This window comes from Rousettus aegyptiacus, unplaced genomic scaffold (genome assembly GCF_014176215.1).
Source record: "Rousettus aegyptiacus isolate mRouAeg1 unplaced genomic scaffold, mRouAeg1.p scaffold_m13_p_8, whole genome shotgun sequence".
NCBI classification, from domain to species: domain Eukaryota; kingdom Metazoa; phylum Chordata; class Mammalia; order Chiroptera; family Pteropodidae; genus Rousettus; species Rousettus aegyptiacus.
The window spans coordinates 20,489,762-20,513,996 of NW_023416311.1; the positions used below are offsets into that span (position 1 = coordinate 20,489,762).

General features: G+C 33.5%; 1 protein-coding gene across 1 annotated transcript in view; it reads right to left on the reverse strand.

Moving 5' to 3' along the window:
* SEPTIN14 (septin 14) overlaps positions 1-23,205 on the reverse strand; it is a 99,672-nt gene extending 76,467 nt beyond the window's left edge. Inside the window, exons 1-4 of the mRNA XM_016138509.2 lie at positions 23,111-23,205; positions 22,388-22,456; positions 2,129-2,249; positions 1,569-1,764 (exon numbers count right to left, since the gene is read on the reverse strand). Of these exons, the coding sequence (XP_015993995.2) occupies positions 1,569-1,764; positions 2,129-2,249; positions 22,388-22,441 (371 nt within the window). The 5' untranslated portion in view covers positions 22,442-22,456; positions 23,111-23,205. The remainder of the gene's footprint in view (positions 1-1,568; positions 1,765-2,128; positions 2,250-22,387; positions 22,457-23,110) is intronic.
* Between the last annotated feature and the right edge of the window lie 1,030 nt (positions 23,206-24,235).

Genomic DNA, 24,235 nt, shown 5'->3' on the forward strand with positions numbered 1-24,235 from the left:
AAGAAAAGCCTTTTCAATAAATGGTACTGGGAAAATTGAAAGCCACCTGCAAAAGAATGAAACTAGACAGTTATCTATCACCACACACCAAAATTAACTCAAAATGGATTAAGGACCTGAATAGAAGACCTGAAACAATAAAATGCACAGAAGAAAACATGGGAACTAAACTCAAGGACCTTGGACTTAAAGAGGATTTTATGAATTTGACCTCAAAGGCTAGTGAAGTAAAAGCAAAAATAAATGAATGGAACTACATCAAACTAAAAAGCTTCCGCTCATTGAAAGAAACCGTTGGCAAAGTAAAGAGACAATCATCCAAATGGGAAAATATTAGTTTTCCACCATTTTTCAAGCAAAACCTCTGATAAGGGCCTAATATCCAAAATATACACAGAACTCATACAACTCAATAACAACAAAAAGAAACAAATGATCCAGTCAAAAAATGGGCAGAGGACCTGAACAGACACTTCTCCCCAGAGGACATACAAACGGCCAAAAAATATATGAAAAGATGCTCAACATCACTAGCTCTTAGGGAAATCCAAATCAAAACCAAAATGAGATATCATCACACACCTGTTAGAATAGCTATAATCAACAGGACAAGTAATAACAAATGTTGGAGAGGATGTAGAGAAAGAGGAACCCTTATGCACTGCTGGTGGGACTGCAAACTGGTACAGCCACTATGGAAAACAGTATGGCGTTTCCTCAAAAAACTAAGAATTGATCTACCATATGATCTGACAATTCCTCTATCAGGTATTTACCTCAAAGACTTGAAAACCCATATGCAAAAAGATATTTGCACACCGATGTTCATAGCAGCATCATTCACAGTGGCCAGAAAATGGAAGCAACCGAAGTGTCCTACAATAGATGATTGGCTAAAGAGGGTGTGGTACATATATACAATGGAATATTACTCATCCATAAGAACAGATAAAATACTGCCATTTGTGACAACATGAATGGACCTGGAGATAATTATGCTAAGCCAAATAAGCCAGACAGAAAAAGTTGAAAATCGCATGATATCAGTTATGTGTGGGATATAAACTTTAAAGCAATAAATGAGCAGGACAAACAAACAGAGACTCATGACATGGACTATAGACTAGTGGTTACTAGTGGGGTAGGGATGTTGGGGGAGGTAGACAGGGTAAAGGGGTCAAGTATAGGGTTGAGGGGAAGGGTGAAGTGGTTAAAGGGGATCAAATACATGGTAGCTGAAAGAAACTGGACTTGGGATGGTAAACACACAATAGAATACACAGATGTCAAATTATAATGTACACCTGAAAATTATATAACTGTATTAACCATTGTTATCTCAATAAACTTAATTTTTTAAAAAATGAAAAAAATACAGTAAGGAAACAGACAACTTGATACAAAAGGGCAATTTTATACTAAGAAGAGAACAATATTTGATTAGGGAACTAAAATTTGGGAGGAAAGTTTTCAATTGTCTTTAAAGAATATTACAATTTAGTCTATGGAGAAAGATGAAAAATCCTTAAAATAAGAAAAGCTTTTAATTAAAATAAGAAAATACTAACCTGGCTTCTTTGTTTATTTGATCACCATATCCCACTGTTTTCACAACAGTTAATTTCAACTGAACATTGCTTTCCTGAAGTTCATATGTCTGAATTTTAAGTTCAATATTTGAACAAAAGTGTGAGGATTTTTTGTCTTTCAAATTAGTATTAAACAATGTGTCAATCAGTGTTGATTTTCCAATTCCTGTTTCCCCTGTAATAAAGATAGATACATCAAAAAGGAGTGTAAGATGGCTGAGAAGGAGAAACTTCTGAACTCCTATAAAAGGTCCCAAATACTTCAAAAACAGAGATGTCCTTGAAACTGTATGTTAATCCTGGCATCTTTGGTCATTAACAGAATATAACAAGAAAATATACACAAAGATATATCTGATTTTGAAAAGCACTGAAACATTTAAAGAAAAAATGTTTAAATAGCATGGCTAGAAGATGAAATCAATGAAAACAAAGATATGTTCTTGAATTAACAGTACAGTGTTACACTGAGGAAGATAAGTTAAAATGAGCATTTGGAAAAATTAAGTAATAATTCAGATGAGAAGTTTAGCACTTACCCACACAGAGAACATTAAAAGAGAATCCTTGTTGAATAGATCTGTTCACCAACTGATGAGGCAAACATTCAAAACCAAAATGACCAAGCATATTTAAGCAACGAATATTATCTTCTCTTTTCTTAAGAAAAAAAAAGATTTTAATTAAAAAGGGAAATATAAATGAAAACATAATTATAATATTTCAAAGAAATTTGGATTATCATTTGATTATCATATTCGAGCAAGATGAAATGAAGTAAATTTGTGAGCAAAGAAATCTTTGTTCAGACACATACATTTTGCTATCATTTTTATAAATAGTAACTCTATCTGTAATCACACTCAAAGATATTGCATTTCTAAATTTAAAGATAAGAAATTAAAGAAATACCAAAATGAAGTTCAGTGTTAAGAAAAAAAATTTAAAATTAGCATCCTTTCATTCTGTTTCAGTGTATTAATATATTTAAGTAACCCAATATATGTTAACACATGTAAGAAAACCAAAGTCAATTTGAAATTTTTTAAAAAGGCAACAAAAACTTTGACTTTAAATTTGTCATACACTCTCTGAGAACTCGTTTTATCAAATCATTAAATGAATCTATTGCTAATAACCTAGAAAATTAGAAATTGATAAATATTACACATAAAGTTACCAATTGATTATTTTGAAATGGTGGAAAAAAACAATTCAAAGAAGGCTTAACTGTCTATAGCAATTTAATCCCTGAAAATATCTCCAAAATGACTACAAAATTTCACAAATGCTTTCTGTAGAAACTGTTTACTTGAGCTCTCTTTTTAACATTCAAATATATGACTCCCTGAAATAAGAGAATATCCAAATAAATGGTACATTTATTCACACATTGGGGCATTCTTAAGTTATTAGAGCTATTATGGCAAGTGCTTTAATATACTGAAAAATATTTATGTGAAAATATTAAGTAAAAAAGGTAAGGTACAAAATTGTGTGTACATTCCTTCTTTATGGTGATATCATAGTAACTTATAGCATTTTACTTCCTCACATATTAACAATCAAAACAACTGTTTTGAAGGCACTGGAAGAAAAAAAAGGCAAAACAAGAAGAAATCAAACCCTGGAAACAAGGGTAGCAAAATAAATGAAACCACATTTATCCACATAGTCTCATGAATCACTCCCCAGTGAATGAGGTGTTTGGGAAGTAGAGCATAAGCACGGAGTAACAATCTTGGGCTGAGAAGTCTAAGATACTAGGAAAACCAAAATAGCAGAATATTGAGAAAGAAATCCTGGAAGAGGAAGCTACAGAGAGGAGAAACCCAAATCTAAAATTTTAGAATACTTGACTAAGCCTAACTCTGCATATGCAGCCATTACTACAAAAAGATTAGTGAAAATTGAGAGAACAGTTGCCATTCTGAAACTCCTGAGCTGGTATTTCAGAATTGGTCCTGTGAAGTTCTAAGGAAACAGAGTTTAAAGTTCAAGCTTCTCCCAAGTTATACAAGTTTTATAAACACTTTGGACTTTTTATTTAATCTCTTATAACTCCTTGCTATAGAATTAAAGATTATGTTCTAAGTCAAAGGGTTACTTCCAGATCAAAGGGTACAACTAAAATAGATCTACCTTTATAAAGCATAATACCATGACTCAACAGGGTCCAAATGACTTGCCAGTAATCTAACTGCCTGCTAAACAAAATATAATACTCTTTAGAGAAATATAATAACAGAATACAGACATTCTACAATATACTTGCCACAGTACTCAATGAATAATCAAAATTACTAAATGTAAAGAAGCAGGAAAAAAATGTATTCATAGCCAAAAAACACAATCATTAGAAAGACCCACACAATGAGGATACTGGAATTGTCAGACACATACTACAAAATAACTGCTATGAATCTGCTTAAGAATATACATAGAAAGGTGGATATAATAGATAAAGCGATGGATAATTTTTGGAATAGGTATAAAAATTCCAAAAGTAAATGGAAACCAGAATGGGAAAACACAATGTCTGAAATAAAACAATTCTTTAAATGAGACTGTTTTTCTTCCAGCATCACAAATTACACATCCCACCTTCCCATGTATAATTAGAAACTGCAAAAAATAAATACACAAGGATCTGAAGAACTGGAGAGTGAACAAAAGTGGGCAGATACTGAAGGGGAGACCAAACTTAGAAGAGATGGCATGATGAGTTTCTATCTAGATAAATTTTAGCTTGAGTATAAGTCAAAGGAAGTGCCACACAAGACATCAAATATTCTAAAACAAATCTCCTAGTAATTTTTTTGCATGAAAGACCAAAGGAAAGGGTTTAGAGAAACCACAGTGGCTGGAGAATAAGAGCAGAATCTCAGTAAGAAGATAAGAAGAGAGAAGGGTCTCAAATTCTGTATATGTATTATATGAAAGTTTCAGGCTGAACTCTAAAGCAGAGTGCATGAAAATGGTTATAAACAGTTCAGTTATAGGTGAAAAAACTTAATGGATATTTGAGCTATCATACAAGAGACATATTTTCCTTTTGAGACAAAACAAGGTAATTGCCTGCTAAATCAACACTCTTTAGAAGAATATGATAGAATCTCGAAACTGAAGGGTAATATTTAAATATTCATGTTATAGTCTAAAATTACTTGATATTGTGTATCAAAACAATCAGTGAAAATGACCTATGTGTTAGAATTGCTGAGAGGGATTTTAAAGCAGCTATTATAAATGTGCTTAAGGACATAAAGGACAGTATGTATGCAATGAGTTAAAAGACAAATATCCTAGGAGAGAAATAAAAACTATAAAATTAAAGTTTGACTTTCCATGGTGAACACAATACAATATACATATGATGTATTATTGAATTGTACACTCGAAACCTATATAATTTTATTAACCAATGTGACCCCAACAGATTAATTTAAAAAATAGAAATCAAAGAAGTAGAAAGTATACACTTATAAAAGTAAATAGGCCAAATTGTGAAGAGGAAGATGGTGGACTAGGTAAAAGCAAGGTTCGCCTCCTCCCAGGTCCACATTAAAATTACAATCAAATTATAAAATAATCAATGTGGAGAATCACCTGAAGCCCAGCTGATCATAACACGTAATTCTGATAATATAAAGAAGGAGTCACAAAGAAGCTAGTAGGAGGGGAAAATCCTGAATCTAGCTGGACTCATCCACATGGGTGGTGGAGGATCACTGGAAGAGAGAGCAAGGCCGCAGAGGTTTCCCTGGCCTCATTCGGGGAAGAGGAGTTTCCAATAACTCTGAGTGTAAAAACCAGGGGGGATTTCAGCCATCTGGATGAGACGAAAGTAGACTGAAACTCTAGATGCCCCTTTGAAGGGCCCACACAGACTTTCTGACCTGCTGACACTCACCCAGGGCACTGGTGGTGGGTCAGAGGCTAGCAAAGAGTTCATACTGAGAAAGTCTGCATTACCTGGCACTAGAACGAGGGCTGGACAGGCAGCCACCATTGTGCCTTAGTTCGGCTCCTCTGTGGGGCAATCTACGGGCCACTCCAACTTGACTGTGTAGACCTCTCCCACAGGGCCATTAGGAAGTGTTGGCCTATGGAGATCAGCCCACCCCACCCAACCTGCAGATTGCCTGGGGCTTTTGTTGCTGGATGGCTGCCACACCCTGTACCAATTCAGAGCCAAACATTCACAGCTGGTAGCCAACACCGTGAACTCACAATTCAGAGGCAGTTTCAGGCAGATCACTGCTGTCAACTTGAACTTGAGAGGATCTTGGGGATCTCTGGGTTACACTCAGAAAGCAACTGGTCTTGCTGTGATCTGGGACTTCATTGGGAACATGCAAACAGTTACCCAAGTTGCAGTAAGATTGAGGATGTATTGATCTGAAGGCCATTATCTCCCTGAGACCCCACCCCACCCAACCCACAAATTGCGCCAGGCAGACTGACCCACTGACACTAAACCACCATGGCCCTGTCCCCTCCCTGCCTTCTTCCAATTCACATAGGCAATAAACTTTGGCTATCACAGAGCTGGCACTGCATGGAAATCAGTTACAGGGAGAACTTTGCTGCCTGCAAGAGTTGCAATATTGTGTCCAAGGATCACAGGGATCTGTGGTACTGCCTCAGATGACAGTTGGTCTCACTGTGATCTGTGACTACAGTGGGAAAGCCTGGGCACAGAAGTCAAAGCAAAACTAAGGTTGCATTAGCCTGATGGCCCTTGTCTCCCTGAGATCCCACTTCAACCAAGCCACAAAGTGCCGAAAGCACATTGACAGGCAGCCTCCCCTGCCCTGCTTGTTTCTGGGGTTGTGCATTCTGCATAGGCAACAGACCTTAGTTAGTGCAGTGAGCGCATTTTGGGGAAAACAGTTGTGGGCCGACCACTGCTATCTGTCCAAGCTGCAATATCTCTTGAGGGGATCGCAAGAGTCTGTGAGACTGCCCCAGACAGCTGCTTGTCTCCAGGAGATCTGTGATGACTGCAGGAATGTGCAGACAGAAATTGCAGAAAACTGAGGCTATTGGCCGGATGCCCCTTCATTCCCTGAGCTTTTGTCTCATCCAATAAACAAAGTGCCCACCACACATTTATAAGCAGCTGCCCCTGCCCAGGGGTGGTACATTCAGGCCTGAGGTAGGCAGCAGCTGGCCTTGCTGTGATTGAAAAATTGTACAGAGAGCCACAAAAGACAGTGCTGCCAAGTAAACTGATGCTGCAGTGGCAGGGGGAAATTTACTCAATAGTTCCAGGTGATTCCCAGGGTCCCTGTACTACCATACATGCATATCACCCAGAGGCTCTTTCAGTTTCAGATATTTATGGACAACTGACAGGCGGCATCAGGCCTTGAGGAGAACTGGTCCCTCTGATAACTTCCTGACATCAGGGACAGGGGATAACTAGACCATGCCTTTAGCGTTGTCTCTTACACTTACCTATAGATCCAGCATAGGCAATGATCATCTGCAGATCACTTTGTGGCTCCCACCAAGTAGCCCTGAGAAATCAAAAGCAGTGCCTGACCTTGGCATACATGGGAGCGCTTCCGAAGGGGCCACAAAACCAATGCATCCAGAGGTTGGCACTAGACCACAACAGAGCAAATCCTGATACAAAGGGTAGTTGCAACAAGTACACAAGCCTGCTAGGGAAAATTCCACTCTATTTGGTCAACCCACACACAGCAATTCTTACTCTGTGGGTGTAGCCAATTCCCACAATTTGTCAATCTCAGCATTAATCCCATCCACTGAAGTACTAATAACAATAAGGCTTTAGCTACAGCAGAAGATCACATACAATCCACACAAAGATTATGTCCAGAGTCCCTGGCAAAAGAAATCAGGAAGAATGTGCCACTGGGCCACACAGGACACCTTCCACTTTAGGACATCTGGCCAAGGCAGAGAGATGAAACAAATATTCCTGACACATAGAAATGAACACAGAGAGGCTAATAAAATGAGAAAACAAAAAGCATACCACAAATGAAACGACAGGGGAAAACTTCAGAAAATAAACTAAATTAAATAAAGGCAAGCAACTTTTCAGAGACAGAGTTCAAAATAATGGTTATAAAGATGCTCAATGAGCTTAGGGGAGAAATGGATAAGCACATTGAGAACCTCAACGGAGACAGAGTAAGCATTAAAAAGTACATAGAAACCATAAAAAATGGACAGAAATGAAGAATACAATAACTAAAATAAAGAATACACTAGAAGGATTCAAGAGTAGATTGGATGAAGCAGAAGATCGAATCAACAAACTCGAAGACAAGGTAGCAGAAGACACCCAATAAGAACAACAGAAAAGGAAAATGAATTTTTAAAAATGAGGATAGTTTAAGAGACCTCTGGGACAACATGCAGTATAGTAATATCTAGATCATAGGAGTACCCAAAGGAGAAGAGCAAGAGAAAGGGATTGAGAATCTATTTGAAGAAATAATGACAGAACACTTCCCTAATCTGGGAAAGCAATTAGACATACAAGTTCAGAAAGCAGAAAGAGTCAAACAAGAGGATTTCAAACAGACCTGCACCAAGACATATCATAATTAAAATGCCAAAAGACAAAGAAAGATTCTCAAAAGAAGCAAGAGAAAGGCAGTGAGTTACTTACAAGGGTACCCCCATAAGACTGTCTGCTGATTTCTCAATAGAAACTTTGCAGGCCAGAAGGGACCGGCAAGAAATATTAAAAGTTATGAAAAACAAGAATCACAACCATGAAAACTCTACCTACCAAGGCTTTCCATTAAAATGAAAAGTAAGATAGTTTCTCAGATAGGGAAAAGTTTAAGGAATTCATCACTAACAAGCCAGTTAAAGGGACTTCTGTAAAAAGAAAGGAGGTAAAAAAGAGAAAGGAAAACACAAATATGAATAATAAAATGGCAGTAACTATGTACCTATCACTAATCAATTTAAATGTAAAAGGTTAATCAAAAGACATAGGGTAGCCGAATGGATAAGAAAACAAGACCCATGCATATGCTGCCTACGAGAGACCCACTTCAGATCACATGATACACACAGACTGAAAGTAAAGGGATGGAAAAAGATATTTCATGCAAATGGAATACATACATAAAGCAATTATTAACTGACATAAAAAGAGAGATCAGTAATAATACACTCATCGTAGAACTTCAACACCCCATTGACACCAATGGAAAGATCTTCCAGGCAAATAATCAACTAGGAACAATGGCCTAAAAAACACACTAGAACAGATGGATTTAATAGATATTTTCAGAGCATTTTACTCCAAAGCAGTAAAATATACATTCTCCTCAAATGCACAGGGAACATTTTCAAGGATAGACCACATGTTAAGACACAAATCAAGTTGAAATAAATTTAAGAAGATTGAAATCATATCAATCGTCTTCTCTGATCACAATGGTATGAAATTAGATATCAACTACAAGACAAACACTAGAAAATACACAAACACATAGAGGCTAAGTAACATGCTACTAAACAATGGATGTGTTATCAATGAGATCAAGGAAAAAAACAAAAGATACCTAGAGACAAATGAAAATGAAAACACAAAAACTCATAATCTATGGGACACAGCAAAAGCAGTTCTAAGAGGAAAATTCATAGCAATACAGGCCTACCTCAAGAAACAAGAAGGAGCGCAAATAAACAATCTAACCTTACAATTAAAAGAACTAGAAAAAGAACAGCAAACAAAGCCAAAAGTGAACAAAATGAAGGAAATAATAAAGATCAGAGCAGAAATAAAATAGAGTCTAGAAAAACAATACAAAAGATTAATGAAACTAAGAGCCAGTTCTTTGAACAGATGAACGATATTGAGAGACCCTTAACCAGACTCATCAAGGAAAAAAAGAGAGAGGACTCAAATAAATAAAATCAGAAATGAAAGATGAGAAATAACTATGGACTCCATGCTAAACAAAGGATCATAATAAAATATGAAGAGCAATTATATGCCAACAAATTGGACAATCTGGAAGATGGATACATTTCTAGAAACATACAATTTCCCAAATCTGAGTCAAGAAAAAAACATAAATCTGAGCCCAACGATTAGCACCAGTGAAATTGAATCACTAATTAAAAACCTCACAACAAATAAAGTCCTGGACCAGATGGCTTCATAGACAAATTTTACCAAACATTCAAAAGAATTAACACCCATCCTTCACAAACTGTTCCAAAAAATTCAAGAAGAGGGAAGGCTCCCTAATTCCTTTTAAGGCCACCATTACCTTAATTCCAAAACCAAATAAAAACATTACAAAATAAGAAAACTATAGGCCAATATCTCTTATGAACATTGATGTTAAAATCCTCAACAAAATATTAGTAAATTAAATTCAGCAATGTATTAAAAAATCATGCACTATGATCAAGTTGGATTTATTCCTGAGATGCAAGGTTGGTTCAGTATTTGCAAATCAATTAAGTGATACGCCACATTAACAAATAGATAAAAACCATATGATCATGTCAATAGATGCAGAAAAAGCATTCGTCAAAATCTAGTATCCATTTATGATAAAAACTCTCAGCAAAGTAAGAATAGAGGGAACATATCTCAACATAATAAAGGTCATATATGACAAACATAGCAAACATTATACTCAATGGGGAAAGGCTAAAAGCATTTCCTTAAAATCAGGAATAAGACAAAGATGCCCACTTTCACCGCTCCTCCTCAACATTGTATTAGAAGTCTTAGCCACAACAATAAGACAAGAAAGAGAAATAAAAGGTATTCGAATTGGAAAAAAAGAAGTAAAACTCTAGTTATTTGCCTATAACATAGTACTATATATAGAGAACCCTAAAGATGCCACCAAAAAACTATTAGAACTGATCAATGAATTCAGTAAAGCAGCAGGTTACAAAATAAATATACAGAAGTCAGTGGCATTTTTATATGCTAATGATGAACTTTCAGAAAGAGAAATTAAGAAAATAATCCTATTTATAATTGTATTAAAATCAATAAAATACTTGGGATTCAAATTAACTGAAGAGGATAAAAGTTGTTCTCAGAAAGTTATGTCATTGAAAAAAGAAATTGAAGAAGATACAAACAAATGGAAACATATACTGTGTTCATTGGTAGGAAGAATCTATGTCATTAAAATACTACCCAAAGTAATCTATAAATTTAATGTGATCCCTATCAATATACCAATGGCATTTTTCAGAGAGCTAAAACAAATGATCTTAAAATTTATATGGAACTATAAAAGATCCCAAATAACCATGGCGATCTTGAGAAAGAACAACAACTTTGGAGGTATCACACTACCTGATATCAAAATATATTATAAAGCTACAGTAATCAAAACAGCATGATACTGGCATAAAAACAGATACAATGATCAATGAAACAAAGTAGAGAGCCCAGAAATAAATCCACATCTATATGCTTGCTTAATATATGACAAAGAAAGCAAGAATACATAATGGGTAAAGACGTCTCTTCAATAAATGGTGTTGGAAAAATTGGACAGATACATGCAAAAAAAACACACTGGACTACCTTTTCGCACCATCTACAAGAATAGACTCAAAATGGATTAAGGATTTAAATGTAAGATCCAAAACCATAAAACCTCTGGAAGAAAATATAGGCAGTAATCTTCTGATATTTCTACTAGTAATTTATTTTCAGACATATGTCCTCGAGCAAGGGAAACAAAAGAAAGAATAAACAAATGAGACTACCTCAAACTAAAAAGGTTTTTCACAGCAAAGGAAATCACCAACCAAACAAAAAAACAACTGACTGAATGGGAGAATATATTCACTTATGATATATCTGATAAGAGGTTAATATCCAAAATACACTTAAAAATTCATACAACTCAATGACAAAAATCAAATAATCCTATTAAAAATGGTAAGAAAACCTGAACATATATTTCTCCAAAGAGGAAATATAGATGGCCAATAGATGTATGAAAAGATGCTCAAGGTCATTAATCATCAGAGAAATACAAATTAAAACTATAATAAGATATCTCCTCAGACCTGTCCAAATAGCTATCATCAATAAATCAAAGAAGAGCATGTGTTGGCGAAGACATGGAGAAAAGGGAACTCTCATACACTGTTGATGGGATTGCAAATTGGTACTGTTATTACGGAAAACAGTCTGGAGGTCTCTCGAAAAATTAAAAAAGGATATATCTTTTGACCCCACGATTGCACTTCTGGGTATTTATTCAAAGTAAACCAAAGCAATAATTCGTAAATATCTATGCATCCCTATGTTCACTACAGCTCTATTCACAATAGCCAAGATATGGAAACAACCTAAATGCCCATTAACAGCTGATTGGATAAAGAAGTTATAGTTCATGTATACAATGGAATATTACTCAGCCATCAAAAAAAGAAAATCCTACAATTCGCAATGACATGGATGGACGTAGAGGTAGTTATGCTGAGTGAAATAAGTCAGATAGAGAAAGTTAATACCATATGATTTCACTTACATGAAAAGCTAAGGAACAAAAGGAACAAAATAATCAAAACAGACTTACAAATATAGAGGACAACTTGGTGATGGACAGAGGAGAGGAGAGTTTAGGGGGCTGGGAAAATGGGGTGAAGGGTTAAAGAATTACAAATTAGTAGTTGATACATGGTCACAGGGATGGAGAACATGGTATAAGGAATGCAGTTAGCATTAATGTATTGGCTAGGCGGAGAGCCAGAGGAGAGAATAGCAATTAGAAGGATCATTTTATAAACTATATAAATATCTAACCAATGTACCGCATACTTGAACCTAATAAAATAAAATTTAAAAAAAAGAAAATTCAAATCATATCAAGCATAATTTCCAATTACAATGACATGAAACTAGAAATCGTTTACAAGAAAAATCTGAAATATGCACATAGAGATGACGGCTAAATAACCTGCTATTAAACAATGAAAGGGTTAACAATGTGATCAAGGAAGAAATCAAAAGATACCTAGAGACAAATAAAAATGAAAACACAACAAATCAAAATCCATGGGACACAGTGAAAGCAGTTTTATGAGGTAAATTCACAGCAATACAAATCTACCTCAAAAAAAAAATTCTCTCAAATGAATAATCTAATCTTATTCTTTAAAAAATGAAAAAAGGACAACAAACAAAGCACAAAATAAGTAGAAGAAAATAATAAAATCAATGCAGAAAGAAAAAAAATGGAGTAAAAAAAAAACAATACAAAAGATTAACAAAACCAAGAGCTGGTTCTTTGAAAATAAAAACAAAATTGATAAACCTTTAAGTAGAAAAGAAAAGAAAAAGAAAAAGAGAAGACCCAAGTAAATAAAATCAGAAATGAAAGAGAAGTGACAACTGATTCCATAGAAATACAAAAATATTATTTTAAAAAATACTACAAGCAATAATATGCCAACATACTGGACATTCTGGAAGAAATGGATGAATTTCTAGAAACATACAATCTTCTAAGACTGAATCAAGAAGAAACAGAAAATCTGAATAGACCGATTACTACTACTGAAATCAAACCAGTAATCAAAAAACTCCCAACAATCAAAAGTCCTGAACCAAATTTCTTCAGAAGTGATTTTACCACTCAAAAAAGAATTAACACCAATCTTCCCAAACTACTCCAAAAAATTCAAGAGAAAAGCTCCCAAGCTCATTTTACAAGGCCACCATTACCCTGATTCCAAAACTATACAAAGACATCACACACAAAAAAATTATGGGCCAATGTCCCTGATGAACATAGATGCAAAAAACCCCAACAAAACATTAGCAAATGAATTCAGTAATACATTAAAAAGGTTATACACCATGATCGAGTAAGATTTATCCATGGGTTGCAAGGTTGGTTCAATAGCCACAAATCAATTAATGTAATATACCACATTAACAATTCGAAACATAAAAATCATATAATTCTAGGTGGAGAGCCAGAGGAGAGAAAGAGAAATTAGGGGGATCATTTTTATAAACTATATAAATGTCTAACTAATGTACTATTTATTTGAAACTAATAAAATAAAATTTACAATTTAAAAATATTCTCCACAGAAAAAAATGACCTCAAGCTTATGCTTGGTAGTAGAAAATGGAGTATTTAAACTCCATTTCTAGTGGCTATGTCAAAAAACAATTCAGTCATGCACATGCAATTATAATATATGTAAAACACAATATCATACAGTAAACACAAGCTTGTCCTCATAAGTAATGCTTTAATTTTCTGACATATAGAGGAACTCACATTTAATAAATTAACTTCAACGAAAAAATCATATAATTATGTCAATAGATGCAGAAAAAACTTTTAACAAAATCCAGTATACATTTATAATTAAAACTCTCAGCAAAGTGGGAATAGAGGGTACATGCCTCATCATAATAGAGGCCATGTATGACAAACCCACAGCTAACATTATACTCAATGGTGAAAAGCTAAAAGCATTTTTCTTAGATCAAGAACATGAATGTTCACTCTCACTACTTTTATTCAACATAGTATTGGAAGTTCTAGCCACAGCAACCAGACTAGAAAAAGAAATAAAAACCATCTAAATTGGAAAAGAAGTAAAGCCATCATTATTTGCAGATGACATGATACTATATAGAGAGGACTTTAAAGATTCCAGTTAAAAAGTAATTGTTGGACTGATAAACAAATTCAGTAAAGTAGCAGGATACACAATCAATATCCAGAAATTGGTTGCAGTTTTATACAATTATAATAAACTATCAGAAAGAGAAATTAAGAAAATAATCTTATTTACAATTGCATTAAAGAAATACCAAGAAATAAATTTAACCAAGGAGGTAAAAGACCTGTACACAGAAAATTGTAAGTCATTAACGAGAGAAATTGAAGAAAATGCAAATAAAGGGAATCATAACCATGTTCATGGATAGGAAGAATGAACATCATTAAAAATTTTAAATCACCTAAGAAATCTATAGATTCACTGGAATCCCTATCAAAATGCCAATGGTATTTTTCACAGAACTAGAACAAATAAGTCTAATATTTATATGGAACCAGAAAGGGCCCAAAGAGCCATGGCAAACTTGAGAAAGAAGAACAAAGTTGGAGGTATCATGTGACCTATATCGAACTATACTAAGAGACTATAGTCATCAAAACACCATGGTACTGGCCAAAAAACAGATAAACAAATCAATGGAACAGAATAGAGAGCCCAGAAATAAATCCATGATTATATGGTCATTTAATCTGTGACAAAGGATACAAGAATATGTAATAAGATAAAGACAGTCTATGCAATAAATGATGTTGGGAAAACTGAGTTAGAGGCCTGGGTGCAAAAAAAAATGAGACTGGATCACCTTCTTACACCATATATAAGAATAAACACAAAATGCATCAAAGACTTAAACGTAAGACCTGAAACCATAAAACTAGAAGATAACATAGGCAGCAAACCCTCTGGCATTACTCTTACTAATTTTTTCTGATATATCTCCTCAAGTGAGGAAAACAAGCAGAAAAGAAAAATAAATGGGATTACATTAAACTAAAAAGGTTTTGCACAGCAAAACCAAATCAACCATCAATCAAATGAAAAAACAACTTACTAAATGAGAGAAAATATTTGCCAATGATACATCCAATAAAAGGTTAATATCCAAATGTAAAAAGAACTCCTACAACTCAACACTAAAAGAATCAAACAATCCAATTAAAAATGGGCAAATGATCTAAATAGGCATTTTTCTAAAAAGGACATACAGATGGTCATAGACTTATGAAGAGAGGTTCAACATCACTAATTATCAGAGAAATGCAAATAAAGCCTATAATTTAGATATTACCTCACACCTGTCAGAATGGCTATCATCAATAAATCCAAAAAGAATAAGTTTTGGTGAGGATATGGAGAAAAGGGAACCCTGATACATTGTTGGTGGGATTACAAATTGGTACAATCACTGTGGAAAACAGTATGGAGGTTCCTCAAAAAATTATAAATAGACATACCTATGACCCAGAATTCCGTTTCTGGAAATTTATCCCAAAAAATCCAAAATACTTATTTGAAAATATATATGCACCCTTATGTTCACTCCAGCATTATTTACAACGGCCAAGATATGACAGCAACCTACATGTCCATCAATAGACGATCGGATAAAGAAGTTATGGTACATCTATACAATAGAATATTAGCCATTAAAAAATGAAATCTTACCATTTGCAACAATATGGATATACCTAGAGGGTATCATGCTAAGTGAAATTAGTCAGACAGAAAAAGGAAACTGTCGTGTGATCTCACTTATATGTGGGATCTGAAGAACAAAATAAACACATGAACAAAACAGAAACAGACTCATAGATACGGAGCACAAACTGGTGATTGTCAGATGGGAGGAGTTAGAGGCCTGGGTGAAAAAGGTGAAGAAATTAAGAAGTGTAATTTGGTAGTTATGAATAGTCATAGAGATGTAAAATACAGCATAGGGAATATAGTCATTAATATTGTTAATAACTATGTATAGTGCCACGTGCATACTAGACTCATTGGGAGGATCACTTCATAAAATATATAGATGTCTAATCACTATGCTGTACACTTGAAGCTAATATAAAATAATATTGAATGTAAACTCTAATTAAAAACTGAATTTTTAAATTAAAATATATAACAAAGTACGTTTATAAAAAGTCCATTAAAATAAACTAAAAATACATGGGAATTAAATTAACAAAAGATATGTAAAGTATTTACACTGAAAACTAAAAAGAAAGATGAGAGCAAAAAAGATACAACTAAGTAAATGAAAATATAGATTATGTTTATACATTGAAAAAAACATAATATTAAGATGTTCTTTCCTCCCCACATAAAAAGATTCACGTGCAATCCTAAAACCACAGGAAAATCTGTTTTAATGGCACCTGCTAGCCAAACGTTGCATATGTAAGCATCAACATTAATAAGTGTGGGATTACTGGTCTTCCATTCCAAGTTTATATTTTCTTTCTACCACTTCCTGGATCACTCTGCTGTGGGGCTCTTACTTAAATTCAGTAATAAAAGTAAAATAGATTTACTATGTCGTGTTTTTAGCATATAAACCTAAAAGCAATAAATGAGCAGGACAAACAGAGACTCATGGACATGGACTGTAGATTAGTGGTTACCAGAGGGTAGGGGATGGGGGAAGAGGGGGAAAGTAGACAAGGTAAAAGGGGTCAAATGTAGGGGGATAAAGGGGATCAAATATATGGTAGCTGAAGGAAACTAGACTGGATGGTAAACACACAATAGAATATACAGATGTCAAATTATAATGTACACCTGAAAATTATATAATTGTATTAACCAATGTAACCCCAATAGACTTAATTTAAAAAGGCAAAAAATAGTTTGAATAATGTGGTCGAAAATCAAAATTATTTAAAATCTTATCTTCACAAAGAAAGCATTGAATTGGTAGTCCTAAGTAAAAGCATGCTCCAAATACTTTTTAGAAACATTCTTTGCATAGAAAATAAAATGATGCTATTTCCTTTCCATAGCAATCTAATGTGATAGATACATTAGATGTAAGAACATCTGTATTATATTGATAGTATCATTCTGATTATTATCAGAATTAACTTAATCTTCTCATGTCAAAAGGAGTTAAGATCCAAACAGGCTCTCAATATTTGTTGGTGAATGAACAGTGAGTGGGAATAGGACTTGAGTCCTAAATACCAGGAATCAATCACAGATTAATTGATAGGAATTCCATATTTAAAGAGAGCATATTTAGCATATTAAACTGAAAATATAATCAAATAAAAAATAAGAAAAAATATCCAAATCCTTACTATTTGTGCTTTTAGAAGACAGGGTTTTATATATGTGGTAAATTCTGAGTTCTCTACTTTTGAAGGGAACATTCTGATCCACATTATCTGAAGATTATTTTAATGTAACAATAATAGATTCAGACACTCCACTATCCACTCTGGCATAGACGTCCTTGTAACATATTTTTCTCATTTTTTAATCTGTAGTTCAGGGAGGTATCAGATCAAAGTGCTTTGTACTGCAATAGAACAAAATATAGCCCATCATCTTATCAAAAATAGATTAGAAACCTTGGCCTCATTAGCACCCAGTTCTCACCACAGAACAAACATAGAAAGGAGGGATTTCCAAAGTATCAACACTATTACTTAACGAATGCCTTCTAATAAGCCAAAAGTTTTTTCTTAAAGTATCTATTTTTATAAAATGTCAGTATCTATGTAGAAAACAAATATTTCAGATTCTACTAATTTAGAATTTGTAATCATTCAAATCTTGTTCTTAAATTCACCTTTCACCATCTACAAATACGGCAAATTAAGAAGTAAATGAGGTTTACTTCTTAAATAGTTTAACCTACTATAAAAGAATTACTTCATATGTAGTAATTACTACATGCAATCTGTGTGTCTTTGATAGCAAGGACACACAGATTACATGTAGCAAATGAGATAATGTACATAAATTCACAGGCTATAAACTATAAAATCCTCTGCAAGCTCTGACAATCCCTAATATTTAACCTGTACTCACTGAACTCTGTTTTCTAGTGGAACTGAAAAAAGTTAGCTGAATAAGAAATTCACTAGTCATTGTGGCCTTTGGGACAGTCACTTTTGTCTGTTTTTTTTTTTCTTTTGTAAAATGAGATCATTCGACTAGGTGAGCTTAAAATTTTTTCATACTCTAATATTCTTTTAGTCGAGTCTTATTTATGAAGAGCCTACAATTTTAATGAGAATACAAGTCATGCAGAAATTTTAAAATTTTTGTCAATATTGTACCAAGTACCTAAATTATAGAAAAGTCAATAAATAATATAGGAACTTGATAGATGACTGTGGTGTGGAGTAAAGAATAGATGGAGGATAGATGACTGTGGTGTGGAGTACAAATAATTCAAAAAGACTGCAGTTTGCAGTGACATGGATGGACCTAGAGGTTATTATGCTGAGTTAAATAAGTCAGATAGAGAAAGATAAATACCATATGATTTCACTTATTTGCAGAATCTAAGGAACAAAAAGAACAAACTAATTGAAAACTGACTCACAAATATAGAGGACAATCTGGTGATGACTAGAGGGGAGAGGAGCAGAAGGGCTGAGATAAAGTGTGAAGGGTTAAAGAAGTACAAATTAGTAGTTTGATAGATGGTCATGGGAATGGGGAGCACAGCATAGGGAATGCAGTCAGCAGTAATGTAATGGCTATGTGTAGAGGAAAGAATCAGGGAGATCATTTCTAAAATATATAAATGTTTAATCAATGTACTGTATACTTGAAACTAATAATAAAGTTAAATTTAAAAAAAGACTACAGATTGGCTCTTGAAGACAGGATAATATTTGTATGGAGGGGGTAAGTATTATGAACAGGAGATAAATATGGCAATGTGCTTAGAGGTAGAATTATAGACTATGTGCCCTTGCATAGTAAGGAACTTGCACACATAAAGAGAAAGATTTAAATTGGGAAACTGAAGGAGGGAAAATTAAAAAGATAAAAATAACTCTAACAATAGAGTTTTAGTATGAGACTAAGAAATATTTAAATGGTAATGAATAGTGTCTGAGACTCTTGAGTCAGGGAATGTAGAAGGAAGAAGCATTTCAAAAATAAGGTTTTAGTATTTGATAGACAGTCATGGGGATGGAGAGCATAGCGTAGGAAATTCAGCTAGCATTAATATGTTTGCTAGGTAGAGAACCAGAAGAGAGAAAGAGAAATTAGGGGATCATTTTATAAACTATATGAATGTCTAGCCAATGTACTGTATACTTGAAACTAATAAAAATTTTTAAAAAATGATTAAGGAATTGGTATACAAAGTGGCCTGGAGAGGAAAACAGAGCTAGAATATGAGTTGTGGTGCCATTTTCTTAATAAAAGTAATGATGATAACATTACTGGTGTGAATGGAAAAAAAAAGAGAAAGATGAGAGAAGTTCTGAAATAAAGACTCAAAATAACTTGAAAAAAAGAACCTTATGCTATAATAAGTAATGAGAAAATCAGAAGAGAAAGTTAGTATTTTTATGTGTAAGAGGAAAATAAGTTTGAGTTTTGAAATTTTAATTTTAAGGAAAATGTAGAAATACCCTGAAGGCAATTAGATACATTTGAGAACAGTGGAGACTTGAAGGCAGATAAAGAACAAAGGCACAAGAATGACACAAGGGAAATGCCCAGTTTTAGGCGGTGAAGAGATAAGCCTAAAGAAGAAATAATGAATTAGCAGACAGAGAGACAGAAAAAAATCAACATAGAATATATTATGAAAATGTTATACAGGTGAGAAAACTACGTGAAATCCAAAAGAATTAAACATATTATGTTGCATTTACAACTCATGGCTGAATGGGAAATGAAATTTAATAAAAGCATAAAGAGAAAAGAAATAGAAACTTAGTTAATTGTAAATGTAAAGATTTGATATTATAACTTCAGAGAAAAATTTATGGTGATTAGTGTATCCAGATAAAAGATGGGCAGTCTGAACTTATCTCTGCTGGTTAAACCTTTCTTGGAAATTCATCTTTAACTCTAAGAAGGACACTATAACACTGTATGTCAGTTCACATTTTGAGTAATTCCTAGTACAGTGTTGGTGCTCATTAAATAGCCTGGAAGAAACTGGGCAAGACAGGGAAGGAGGAAAAGAGGAAGAAAGAATGAGCGGAAGAGAGGGAGAGAAAGAGAGGAGAGAGAAAAAAAAGAGGGAACATAAAAGGGAGTGACTAGGCTAATAACAGAACTCAAGTTAAAACAATGTGAGAAAAGAGCAGATCTTAAAAGTTCTCATCACAACATAAAAAGAAATTATAACCACAATTATAACAAATGTTAACCAATCTCACTGTGGTTATCATTTTTCAATATATACACATATAAAATCCTTTGTTGTGCACCTAAAACTAATATGATATTATGTTCATTATACCTCAATTTTTAAAAGATTCTGAGAAAACTGAATATTTTAAATATGAGCAAAGTAATCATTCTAGAGAAACAGACCTGAAAACACAAAAAGACTGTCACATAAAAAAAGGTATTGCATTTGTTTTGCAGTGTTCAATGGAATGGCAAAGGAAGACAAGTTCCAAGGGTCTAATTTTATACAATATATAAAAAGGATTTCATATTAAAGTTATCCAAAAATTAAATGGGTCTATAAGTGTAGAATTCCAATATAGGAGAGAGATTAAAAAAAACAGGCATCCTCACATATTGATAGTTGGAGTATAAACTGGTATATCTTTGTAGAGTGATTTGGAAAATGTTAACAAATACAAAATTGTATATCCTTTCTAATGCAACAATTTCATTTCTATGAAAATATTCCAACATGTACATGTAAAGGTATATAGGAGGATATTTGATGTGGAGTTGTACCAAGTAGCAGAATAAAAAGAAAAAAAACACAAATTACTGAAGAAAGTACATTCATAACAGCAAACGTACAGATCAATTAAAAAGAATAAGGTTTATATGGATGTCCTGACTTGAAAAGTTGTCCAAAGATTGGTTCCTGCTGGTTTAAAAACAACAGTGATAGAAAATTTTCTCTCTCCTACTGTTTGAAAATTTTTTTCAATAATGTGAGAAAGTTATTTTTAATATTTAAAAGAGAAAATAAATGAAGTTGCCAATTGTAAACGTTTCAACAAAAGGTTAAAAAATTACTTGCTAAAACATCTGTAGCAAGTATTTTTATATCAGATTAATATTTGACTAACTGGCCTTTAGGATCTCTCCTTATTCTAAAATTTTATGATTTTAATGTCATGTAAACAAAGAAGCACTCACCATGATTTAATGCAGAAGAGGGGTCAAATATAATATGAAATAAGCATAAGGTTTAGTCACTGAGACATGACTTTGACAGTTTCAGAAAAGCAGTGAAGATGAAAGGCAGATCAAGTATGATTTTAAAGGTGTGTCTGATAAAAAACAACAACAGCAACTACAAAGGTCGAATAAGTCATTCCCTCCAGAGAAGTAACAATGAGAAGGGTAAGAAAAAAAATATGGTAGTTTAGTGGTTCGAACTAAGATATAGAAAAACATGCATGTCTGGAGGAAAAGAAAACACCTAAAAGAAAACCTGTAGCTATTCATAAGTGATCACTATCTAACATAGCTCAATATTCATGAATATATTTGATATTTTGTTCAAAAAGAATTCCAAAGCCCAGTTTTTACCCATTCAGACATTCTATCTACTCAGTGTATATTTTTATGTTAATTACTGTATGTCTTCCCTGTACAAAGGCTCATCTTAAAATGGAACTTGGTTCAATCTCTCACTCAGTAAAGTGATAAACAAGCAGGCACTCAACCATTTCCAAAAATAATTTCATTTAAAATTTATTTATTATCTGTATATAAAGCTCCACAAACATATTCATCAAAATAGGACTATGCTTGTTACCTAATGGAAGATCCTGGAGTTTTAATTTGTTATTTTTTGGTGATAAATAGTATAATCTTTCACACTACTAAAAAGAGGTCTATAGACTCAGGAAACATGCAACAATCACTTAAACCATCATTGATATTTAACTCCAACTAGTATAAAAGTTCATTCATGTCCAAGCATAACAAACATAAGCCTTTATCATCTAGGTTTTTCTCAGTTTACTCAGTCAATATTTTGAAGCTACACAATCTTGTTGAAGTATAAAAATGAACAGTTCTATTTGAAAGATATACTCAACTATATCTTCATCATCAGGTATCTGTGTGGGTATACACGTTGGCTTTTCTGCCATGCCAGACTGAAAGAGCTGAAAACAAAGGATAAAACTCTTTTAAAAATTATTTTAAAAACCTATATTCCTACAATATAATTTAGTCAATAAGAGAGTCTAATATAGACATTGTCCCAGGTTTTGGCTTTCAGTCTACACTATTATTGATCTGTTTTAAATCATGGCAGTTTTGTTAGAACAGGCTTCTGTGTAATATATAATATTCAACTTATAATGTAGAAAATTACATTTAACAATAAACATGCAAAAAGCATCTAAAGAAAGGTAAATTCCCTTTTGAAAACAAGACGAAGAATCTTCTTCTTTAAGGAACTCTCTGAGCATGAGAAGGGAAATGGGGAATTTTGCTTTAAAAAGTGCTTAAAAAAACAGGAAGACACTTATAAGTACTTACCTTTCTAGAGTAAATTACCAGGGGAGACTAGGGTGCTAGAGTGTACTTACCGAAAAAGAATTAGGAAAGCAGAGCTTATAAAATCTAAACAAATGTGTTAGACACTATACTAATGATAGTTGTCATTTATCAAGTACTTATTATGCACCTAGCATTGTGCTGACTGCCTGAGTGCTTTATCTCCTTTAGTCCTCTGGTAAATAAATATAAGACACATTTTTTTCATTGATATGCAAGGTGAGAAAATTCAGATTCAGAAAAATTAAGTAACTTACCTGTCTAAGATTTCAGCTATGCAGGAGACACAGGTCTGAACTGACTCCAAAACTGGTGTTATATTTGTGGACAAAATAGTCACTGTGTTTGCAACTGTTCGGAACAAGGGAGGAGAGATACAAGAGAGCATGTTGTGTTGATTTATAAGCAGAACTGACTTAGAAGGACATGCTACCCTACTTTTTAGTACAGCACAAAAATACTCAGAAAATGAGGCATGTTTTAAGAGAAAATATTATTAGATGGGTATAACAAAAAGAAAAGCAAATAAATTAAAGAATTGCTCTGTATGCTATGGTTTCTCTATTTGCTATATCCTAAGGATTATTCCACTTTAGTATACAGATTTATCTCGCTTTTCTCTAATGATATTCTCTAATACAGATCATGTTCTGTTCTATGGTATGGTTTACTCTAGTGTACACAAAGTTGCTATATTATTTAGAACATTAACAGTGAGTATCTCAGTGATTTCCAGTCTTAAATGCAATCAACTATTTACTGCAATAAATATTTTAACTACTGAAAAAGCGTTGCTTCTTGACTTCTTATACTTATCTTCTCTCAGAATTCAAAGTTATTTTAATTTCAAGAGTCTCACGTTTCAGTTATGCAGACTAAAAAGTTCCAGAGATCTAATGTACAACATGGTGACTATAGTTAATAATACTATATTGTACACTTGAAATTTTCTAAGAGTAGATCTCAAGTGTTCTTACCCCACCAACACACACACACACACACACGAAACTATGTGAAGTGATGGATCTGTGAATTAGTTTGATGTGGTAATCCTTTTACAATGTATATGCATATCAAAACATTACATTGTCTACCCTAAACATGTATAATTTTTACTTTTCAATTATATCTCAATAGAGCTGGAGAAATTTTTAAAAAGAGTATCTCTATATAAATGCTGACTTTTTGGCAAGTCTACAGAAGATGGTTTGAAAATTAGAGCTACAAGTTATCTAGTATTTAAAAACCTAATTAATGATGCTTTAAACACATAGAGGTTTGCTTCTTTCATAATTCTAGGGCAAAAGCTCTCAGAGTACACTCCCTGGAACCCTGGGGGTCCCTGAGACTCTTTCAGGGGGTCCATAAGGTCAAATTTTTCT